General features: G+C 39.0%; 2 protein-coding genes across 3 annotated transcripts; both read left to right on the top strand.

Annotated features, from left to right (window-relative positions):
- Positions 1–898: 898 nt before the first annotated feature.
- On the top strand, positions 899–3,607 carry bcl10 (BCL10 immune signaling adaptor). Of its 2 annotated transcripts, none has more exons than XM_038698122.1 (3): positions 899–1,360; positions 1,876–2,164; positions 2,264–3,607. In XM_038698122.1, the coding sequence occupies exons 1-3, from the start codon at positions 1,310–1,312 to the stop codon at positions 2,662–2,664; spliced, it is 741 nt and encodes a 246-aa protein (XP_038554050.1). In that variant the 5' UTR covers positions 899–1,309; the 3' UTR covers positions 2,665–3,607. The 2 variants fall into 2 exon arrangements, with proteins under 2 accessions (XP_038554050.1, XP_038554049.1); XM_038698121.1 differs by having other exon boundaries at positions 900–1,360; positions 2,261–3,607.
- A 245-nt stretch (positions 3,608–3,852) lies between these two features.
- On the top strand, positions 3,853–9,335 carry LOC119887241 (mucolipin-3-like). The gene is made up of 13 exons (XM_038698120.1): positions 3,853–3,997; positions 4,533–4,755; positions 4,840–5,007; positions 5,117–5,270; positions 5,556–5,625; positions 5,700–5,796; positions 5,953–6,046; positions 6,309–6,421; positions 6,720–6,869; positions 7,049–7,150; positions 7,260–7,382; positions 7,511–7,717; positions 7,838–9,335. Exons 2-13 carry the CDS (start codon positions 4,537–4,539, stop codon positions 7,973–7,975), a joined length of 1,635 nt encoding a protein of 544 aa, XP_038554048.1. The 5' UTR covers positions 3,853–3,997; positions 4,533–4,536; the 3' UTR covers positions 7,976–9,335.
- The last annotated feature ends 268 nt before the right edge of the window (positions 9,336–9,603 follow it).

Below are 9,603 nucleotides of genomic sequence, written 5' to 3'. Positions count from 1 at the left end.
CAATGTAGTGGTGGAAAGTAATGAAGTTTACCCAAGTACTGTACCTAAGTACAATTTTGAGGAACTTGTACATTTCTGGAGTATTTCCATTTTATGCTTCTTTATACTTCAACTCCACTACACCTTAGAGGCAAATATTGCACTTTTTGCTCTGCATATATACACTAGGTAGGTAGGTAGGTAGGTAGGTTTATTGTCACAATATAACAAGTTATAGAGTGAAATTGAGTTTTGTAACTCCCTACTGCTACATAGCAGACAATATACATTAATACAGAATCAATTATAAAAGTAATTCATATATACACTACATGTATTTTCTAACTTTAGTTACTTTGCAGATTTGAATTAATAATACAAAATAAAATAAATGATGATGTAGCTAAAGTAAAACTTTATTGGTCTCCGGGGGAAATTTAAGCTACCTGGCAGTAGCCTATATGTATTATTCTTAAACAGGCTTCAAGAACACCTTTACCTTGGTATGTAGATTTTGTAAGTATATTTTTATGCTAATACTTTTTTACTTATACTTGAGTCAGATTTTAAATGCAGGACTTTAACTTGTGACACTGTATTTCTACACTCTGTGGTATTGCTACTTTTACTTGAGTAAAAGATTTGAGTACTTCTTCCACCTTTGTCTGTATAATCCTGATCTTCAAAGTGCCTGTAGCTGTTAGATAAATATAGTAAAGTAAAAGTATAAAGTACCATTAACTGAAAATACTACAGTACAATGCGAAGCACATTAAAAAACATAAAAAATATACTTAAGCACTATATTTGAGTAAATGTACTGGATAGTCACTTTGTATTTCTGAATGTGTGATTTAAAAAAAAATACTGTGTGGTACGAGATCCAACAGCGCCACCCTGTGGACTTGTTTGGAATAGCACTTCACCTGTATCGGAAACATTGAGCAAGCAATTAACACTCATCAACACGAGGAAGCCTTGTCTGCTCTTGGACGATAGGTTTTATCGTAATTGTAGACTTTATTTTTATTTTTTTATTTACAGATAGGCTACCTATGAAAAGAAATCAGTTCAGTGTGAAACCGACGACTTTGCTGTCTGTAACTTCTCTTCTTGTCGTGTCGACGCCTCGACAGAATCAGGAAGTCCGGGGATTTTTCAGAAAAGAAAACTTGTATGGACGGTGGATACCCCACCTTTAAACGACAAATAATGAAGCGTCGCATTTGTTAACGCTTACAGTTAATTTATTGATGTAGTTCGTAGTTCTTATAGTAGCTGTCGTTCGTTACCCGGAACACCTGGATTTTTCACTTTGCGGGTGAGAGGGATGGATTTTCCTCATCTCACTGAAGATGAAATGGCAGAGATAAAGAAAGACGTGAGTATGACAGTTCAGCTAATGACTAAGTAGCCTATTCTGATAAGGTATGCTATGTGGGAAATAATTACAGACAGATTTATGGCTCTGCCGACACATTATTTGTACATTGTTTTGCGTTAAAGGTCTGTTTAAAGGAGGAAATACCCCACCACACCTTTTCTGCCCCCCCCCCCCAACACACTGTCCTCTGTCTGTGGGATTTGACAGCAGTACTTAAATTGAACACACAGGCTTCAGATTGAGTGCATATTTTATGTAGATCCAGAAAGTGTTTGCTCAGTCTGCCTCATCAAAAGCACAGGGATAGACAACATGGAGAGCAGAACCAGACCAGGTTTCATTTCATTTCATTCCACCTGCTGTAGACATTTACCTGCTGTACTCTGCTTTGAAGGCCAACCTGCAGATTCTCAGCCTTCTGACAACACAATGCAAAGAGTTACCCCTCCTTTTCAGAGCAGCTCACTTTGTTCTCCTTTTGCCTCTCTTATCTGGCTGCTGTGGATTTCCAGGTGCTGACCAGACTGCGGCACTACCTCTGCGACAAGATCAGGGCAGAACGCCACCTCGACTATCTGCGCTCTCGACGGATACTGACACGAGATGATGCGGAGGAAATCAGCTGCAGGACCACACAGACCAAGAGGACGGCCATGTTGTTGGACATACTGGCCGAGAACCCACGGGGCCTGGACGCCTTGATTGACTCCATAAGGGAGTTGCGTGCACAGAACTTCATCATCACCAAAATAACAGACGAGGTGCAAAAGGCCAAAAATGATAAGATCGAGTCTCTCAGAGGTTAGTAGGCCAAGTCACGATGAAATCTGTCTTTCAAATTCATTATATGTTCTGGATGCTCTAATTCTGATCCCCTCCTCATCTGTCACTCCGCAGCAGGGGTTTCCAGTTCCTCATCTGACAGCAGCCTCAGCACCCTGACTAGCGACCTCCCCACATCATTTTCAAACAACTCCACCCTGCTCTTCCACCCAGACGGAGAACGAAGCCCTTCCACCTCAGAGGTAGCGGGCTCACTCAATCTGCCATCGTTACAGAAAGGCGGAGACTTGCCCTCTGGGGCCAGTGCAAGCATCGGCGCAGCTTCCTCCACAACCTCCTCCAGCCTCCCGAAGCCCGGAGACCCAGGTGCTCCTCCGCTGCCGGAGGAAGTAATGGTTGAATCCCCCTCCAACTTAGATGCTGGAGCCCCGGGGTGCACCAGCACTGGAGGTGACCCAAACTTCCAGCCCCTACGGTCGCGCTCGCTCACTCCAACGTCACATAGGAGCATCTTTTGATTTCACATCACGATAAGACAGTTTTAATACAGTTGTAAGGACAAACCAGCAAAATCCTCTGCCACTCAACTCAACACATGTACAAACACACTCTGGTTGTAGTCTCACACTGTTTTTGGTGTTGCTCTTGCCTTTGATTAGGCGGTTAGTGATAAAAAGCTGTACATGGGATATGCTACTACTACCAATCAGCTTTGGACAAGAGAAAATGGGAACAATGTATCACTTGATTTGGGGTATTGTTTCAAAGTTTTTGATACAGGTGCCAATTCTTTGCCTTGATTTTGAAATAAGGCCTAAATAATACCTTAGTTTTAAGAATATACCCACTTTTTTAAATTAAACAAAAGAAGCCACACCTCTCAAATGTCAAATGTTATTTAAATAAAAGCAAGGGTACAAGAACACTGCTTAAATAAAAGTACAGTTAAAAAGGCAAAATTATGATTTAAATCAGAAATAATCTCATCAATAAATAAGTAGAGTATGAATTTGGGCAAGCATTTGATTTCATCTTTTGGGACTTAGTTTTCGATACTCGTGCTTCAAAAGTATTGAGGTTGGATGCCCACGTCATGAGCTAAGGAAATCTGACTCATCCTCTCCAACCTTTTCTACTCCTCTTCTTTTATCAATTTCCTGGTATATTGTAAAAACACAGTAGTTACAGTTTAGGTGCAGAAAGAAAGTTACACTGGAATGACTTGAGCATATATGTGTACTGTAGTCTGAACTCATGAGATGCTGCCTTTGGAAGAAAGCGATGCAGCTCTACATGATGATTTCCAGTTCATTCTATGCAGCATTAAGTCAACAAGAAATTGCTTTACATTGTTGTCACTACACAGGTCTCGAATCACAAAGCATATTGTGACATACAACCCAAATATCTGGTCGTGTTCAATAATCTAATGCGTAATAAAGGTTTTCTGTATGAATTCAACTCATGTTTTCTTTTTTCTTTTATTGGTGACTGTGGTGCTTTTATAAAACAAATGTATGCCTTTATTAAAGTAGCATGAAGAAAACCTACAACCTTTGACCTATTTGCTTTCCAGTAATGCTGTCTGCAAAATAGTGTCTGAGACTTGCTAGCTCTCAGCAACACAATATTAATTCATGAAGTCAAATTCAAATTACATTTCTACAGACTGCAAACGATTAGTTTGTGTGTGCGCAGAGACTTTAAATGTGAGTTCTATTTTTGTTTTGGAAAAACTGGAAAAGCTGAAAATGACGCAGAGGAGTGACAGTCATTGTGCTGAAGGCTGCTTTGGTGACTGCACTGCCTGATCTTCACAGACGACAGTGTTGGTTCGCTGGTGCACAGCAGGTAATTCATTTATTATTATTATTAATAATTTTATTCTTTTTGAGTTTTTCCTTAAACATTTGAGCTTTTACGCTATATATATATATATTTAAAATATTGATGAAAAATTATATAATTACACTACAGTAATATCTGCAGTTTAGGTACCTTTAACTTTATTCATTTCTGTTTGCTGCTGCGTTTTTTTGCAAACATTTAAAATTGAATGTGTGTGAAGTCATTTAGTCTACTACAATGAGCCATTGGTGAGATGTAAAAATGTATAAATTACGTTGCACCCCTACCTCCCAACTCATTTTTAAAAAAGCCATAAAAAAAGCATTTTAGTGCAATTAGTTCGCACTCCAGTGTAACATTATAGAGAGTGACAGCAGTGAGCACATGCAGGAGAACCAGTTACGATAAACATCAGAATGATTGGAATGGTTGGATCCTGACTGTATGATGACTGACTGTATCTTCAACACATTTCTGATGTATAATATGCCTTTAACAAAAGAAATATGAAGAAAAACTTTGCTCAAATTGTCTTCAGTAAAATGGAAGACTCTGAGCCACTGCTGGCCACAAGGTCAGAGGAGAGGAGGCTTAACGGACACTGCAGATGCGGCACTCACACTCTGTCGAAGATGGTGGAGGACTTCAGACGAAGGCTCAAGTACTTCTTCATGAACCCCTGTGAGAAATACAGAGCCAGGGGTCGCAAACCATGGAAACTGATGATACAAATATTAAAAATTGCGATCATCACAGTCCAGGTAAGGTATAGAATTATTTGGTTAGTATTTGCCAGGTCACTTTATTTCTCAAATTTATGTTTTTTTCCCCCTTCTCTGCTTCAGTTAGTCTCCTTTGGCCTGAGCAACGAAATGATGGTCACTTTCAAAGAAGATAATCTGATGACATTCAGACATCTGTTTCTAAAAGGATACAAGGATCACCGGCTGGGAAGCTATGCGCTGTACACAAAAGCAGATGTATATGATCACATCTACTACATTATGGACAGGGTACTGAACTTTTAGTTAAGACAGTAGCTAACAATCATACCACACAGGGATTTTGTGAAAAAATGTATAATTTAATTTTTTCCCTCTTCTTTCTATATTTCTTTTTCAGTACATCAATCTCCCAAACCTGACAGTAGGTAACCTTGCATACGAGTGGGCTGGTGGAAAGTACACGCCCCTGTCTGTCTGTCAAGAGTTTTACAGAAACAGTAGCATCGATCCTGAAAATGAGACCTTTGATATTGATCCCCATATTGATAAAGGTACATCATTGCTATATAAAGAGAAAAGATGTCAATTTAGTCATCAGATAGATTCATATACAGCTGTGGTATACAGATTCTTTTGTGCAAGATTTATTTATGGAAGCTGATTCATGGCGTGAATGGAAAATAATCACAATGTGGATTTACTTGTGACTCCATGAAAATAGGAAGCTTATAATAGCAGCAAAACATAGTCGCAGGAATGAATGCTGAATAATTCCTCTGCTGAACTAACTGACTTCATCTGCTTGTGGATTGATTGCCTTCATTTCCTTCTTGCAGATTGTATTTTCATAAATCCTGTGCAGTCGTTCGACAACAGCAGTTTGAACTTCTCTATAGATTTCAAAAGGTGACTAAACTCACAATACTGGTTTCATGCCAGGTGATAAGAGTTTTAGCAGCTAATAATGTTTGTGTGTTCAGGCTGCTATCAGTGAACATCTACCTTACTCTGAAAACCATCAATCTGCAGACTGTGCGGCACCACGAGCTACCAGACTGTTATGACTTCCATGTGATGGTTGGTGTCAACATCTGAAAAATGCCACACACTCTTATCTGAGCTTTTAGGATATTTTAAAAGATAAAAACATGCATTTTATATGCTCAAAAACATATTTTTGGGTCATGTCTTTAGCTTGCCACTAACTAAATCTTTATTTTCTTTATTATACAGATCATGTTTGACAATCGTGCACACAGTGGAAAGATAAAGGTTGATGTTAAAAATGACGCAAGAATTTATGAATGCAGAGACTGGAAGGTGGAAGGTATTTAAAGTTTTACCCAAACTTACTTTAATCCCAGCTATTGATATATGATTACTCATACTGGTTATTTCTTCAAAGGCCAGTAGGGGGCATTGTGACATTATTCTGTAACCCTTGACACATGTATGATTTAACTCAGCATCTGAGTATTACAAGAGAACAACACTGCTTGTCTCAGGTTTGTAGAAGCAGCAGCAGCAGCAACAAAATAGAGCGCCACAAATGTAACACCTAACCTGATATCTATGGCTCTATGTTCTAGCTGATAAGAACGATTACCTCCTCTTGTTGTTTGACTCTGTGGTCATCCTTGCCTGCTTCACCTCTCTCATCCTTTGCACGCGATCCATCATCAATGGAATCCAACTCCAGTTTGTAAGTTATGAATTTACTTGTAATAACAGGAAATTTATCTTAAGGAAAACAGTTACATAAAAATGTAACTAAATGGTCAACTCATAACCTCAGTATCATGACAGGTCAGGGCCGTAGCCAGAAGATAGATGAGTCGCCACCTCCTCATCAAATAAAATTATAAACCTCTTAAGTAAAAAAAAAACGAAAACAAGTGTTACCATTTCATGTATAAACTGAGCAATCCAACTGCCATGAATGAATATTAGTCTGTTTTGATGTTGTTTTTTTTTACAGTATCTGAGTTTCTCTCATGCAGGAATTCAACACATTCTTCCACGCCTACTACAATAAAATAGTTACTTGGTCAGACCGCATGGAGTTTGTGAATGGCTGGTATATCCTGATCATTGTGAGCGACACACTGACCATCGCTGGGTCAGCGCTCAAAATTGGAATACAAAAAAAGGTTTGCTTCTCGGTTTGATTGACTATTTTTAATTAGATCATTCACTGTAAGCCTGTTAGGCAGAGGCTAAATGGTCCGTTAGTAATGGGCCTTGTATTTGGAGCGTGATATATAAAAATGAACTTGTACTTATTTTATGTTTTTTTTATTTATCTGTTTGTGTTTTTTTCCTCTTGCAGTACCTGACAGACTATGATGTCTGCAGTATCTTGCTGGGAACAGGCACAATGCTTGTCTGGGTCGGTGTACTTCGTTACCTTGGTTTCTTCAAGAAATACAACGTAAGAGCTGCCATGATGCTACTTTTTGTTTTGGCATAATGCATCAGCCAGCCTGTTAAAAGTAGCAAATGCATATCCAGAGGAACTGAAAACCTTTATTCCCTTCTAGATATTAATCTTAACCCTAAGGGCAGCATTCCCAAATGTGATCCGATTCTGCTGTTGTGCGGCCATGATCTACTTCGGGTACTGTTTCTGTGGTTGGATCGTCCTCGGGCCTTACCATGACAAAGTATGATAATCATAATCAAGCCTATTTCAAGTGTCAGTGTGACATAATAGATTCCCCTCGGAATGGGGGAGCTTTGTTCAGGTAACAATGTAATATTGAAACTTCATTATCAAAACCATTTTTCCCAGTTCCGAACGCTCGACAAGGTGACAGAGTGTCTCTTCTCTCTCATCAACGGGGACGACATGTACGCCACCTTCCTGCAGATGAGAGACAAGGGCTACATGGTGTGGCTTTTCAGCAGACTTTACCTCTACTCCTTCATCTCCCTCTTCATCTACATGGTGCTCAGCCTGTTCATCGCTGTGATTACTGACACCTATGAGACCATCAAGGTCAGTCTGAGTCACCTGCAGTCACATACCAAAGAAATATTCTTAGATCTTCCTGTGGAGAGATACTTTTCAGGTCATAGTTTTAATTTCTACTAATACTATGCAATGGTACTGTTCCAGCATCACCAGAAAGACAAGGCGCCCGTGTCCCAGCTTCAGGCCTTCATAGCTGAGTGCAGGGACCAGCCAGAGTCTGGAAGATACCAGACTGATGAAGAGCCAGCTTCCCGCTGCCTCTCTCCGTGCTGCTGCTTTTAATGACATGAGAAGATGTGTCTTTTACCTTTGCCAAGTGCGGACAAAGAGCTGACATATGATGAAACTGAATAAAGCCACAGAGAGCATAGAATATCTTCTTGCTTGAGTAGAATGTTATTAACTTGTTTTTTTTTTACTTGACTTGCTGACCACTACTGAAGTAAAATGCTAAATTTTTCCTGTTAAAGACTGCTCAGAGGACCTCTTCGTTAAATGGTCACTAGTGTAATAGCCTTATGGCAATAATTTAAATATGAACATGCACTAACAACCAATTCCTCCTCAGTTCAGTGATGCATTCAAAAGTGGTGGACTACTTTTATTTGCAAGAATGATTTGTTAGTGATTCACTGATGAGAAATGTCCCCCTCACTGCACGATAACAACATAACTGGAGGTTTTACAAGCACTTGAGTATACTACTTAATTAATGTAGCTGTAGGCACTAGGCAACATTCACTGCCACTAAATGTCACACAAGAGCACCAGCATTTCGGCCCACCAAATGCCATTGATACAAACAGTAATTTTACCTCACAGATGATCATAAAACACACAGAAATAAAATAAAATTCACCAAAATCATCTTTGTTAGTCTTTCCACTGTTCCAACAATCGCCCACTCTGGTTTGTCAAAATAAACCCTCAATTCACCAAAATATTCTGAGTCTATGCCTCAAACGATGTAATACTTGGTAACAAATGCGACTGGCAAAGTAGCATATGTCCACTAAAAGTACAACATGATGACATTATGGAAATTATCCCTATAGAAACATAGGGATCCATTTTGTTAAATCAAAAACAGCCGTTATGTCGCCCCACCAGACTCAAAAAACCTGTAATTTTAGATTGCACTTGCAGATCATAGTTAAACGAACGTAGTTCAAACTTGACAGAAATGACCAAATCTGTGTTAGTCTTTTCACAAGGGGAGTGAGACACCATTCTTTGCTCAGGCTATCTTTACATAGCAAATAATTGGTTACTTCTATATTAATGTTCAGAATCTCTGATACAGAACCTTTAAAAAAGTAGATTTTACCGACTTTGAAATCTAACTTCCCCTGAATGTACCTACCTATGTGATTTAAAAGCTACTAAATACAGTTCATTAAGTAAGTAATTGCTTGCTTTTCATCCTTTGTAGGATCTTGGTGTATATTTTCTCTGCATATTTTGAACTGGGCTATATATGTCTCTGGGATTCTACTTTGTGTATTTTTTTTACTATTGCTATGTATTTTTTGTGCACTGTCTGATTATATTATATATTCTATTCTAATATACTACATGTGTCTTAAGCGCAACATAATAGTTTCACTGACAACTATGAAATAAAAAAATGTATGCCACCGTGTTTCAAAGGTCTCTGCAAAGTATGTAGTGGGGCATTTATTTTACCACAGCCTGCTCCTGAAATAGAAACCAGTACAAAACATGACGTTTATAATGCAAATAATATAAACTGGGTTTTATAAAGGCAAGACCATACAGTGAGGTCAGCTCCATGCAGCCTGTAAGGACTTTGGTGACACTTACCTCTTGCAGCCACAGGGGTGCCATTGCAGTGCTTCATGACACCTGACAGCATTTCTCATTTGCATAATCGTCTAACGTTCATATCC

This window comes from Micropterus salmoides, unplaced genomic scaffold (genome assembly GCF_014851395.1).
Source record: "Micropterus salmoides isolate LMB-PRFRI ecotype aquatic unplaced genomic scaffold, ASM1485139v1 Ms_hic_scaffold_4077, whole genome shotgun sequence".
NCBI classification, from domain to species: domain Eukaryota; kingdom Metazoa; phylum Chordata; class Actinopteri; order Centrarchiformes; family Centrarchidae; genus Micropterus; species Micropterus salmoides.
The sequence above is the reverse complement of the archived record's forward strand: the minus strand, read 5'-3'. Positions and strand labels throughout refer to the sequence as shown.

Excerpts from the sequence above, each read along its gene's own strand:
- bcl10 (XM_038698121.1), top strand. The coding sequence starts at position 1,310 with ATGGATTTTCCTCATCTCACTGAAGATGAAATGGCAGAGATAAAGAAA. Across the intron at positions 1,361-1,875 it reads TGGCAGAGATAAAGAAAGAC|GTGCTGACCAGACTGCGGCA; the intron begins GTGAGTATGACA and ends GTGGATTTCCAG. Across the intron at positions 2,165-2,260 it reads TAAGATCGAGTCTCTCAGAG|CAGGGGTTTCCAGTTCCTCA; the intron begins GTTAGTAGGCCA and ends GTCACTCCGCAG.
- LOC119887241 (XM_038698120.1), top strand. The coding sequence starts at position 4,537 with ATGGAAGACTCTGAGCCACTGCTGGCCACAAGGTCAGAGGAGAGGAGG. Across the intron at positions 5,626-5,699 it reads TTCTCTATAGATTTCAAAAG|GCTGCTATCAGTGAACATCT; the intron begins GTGACTAAACTC and ends TTGTGTGTTCAG. Across the intron at positions 6,047-6,308 it reads CAGAGACTGGAAGGTGGAAG|CTGATAAGAACGATTACCTC; the intron begins GTATTTAAAGTT and ends TCTATGTTCTAG.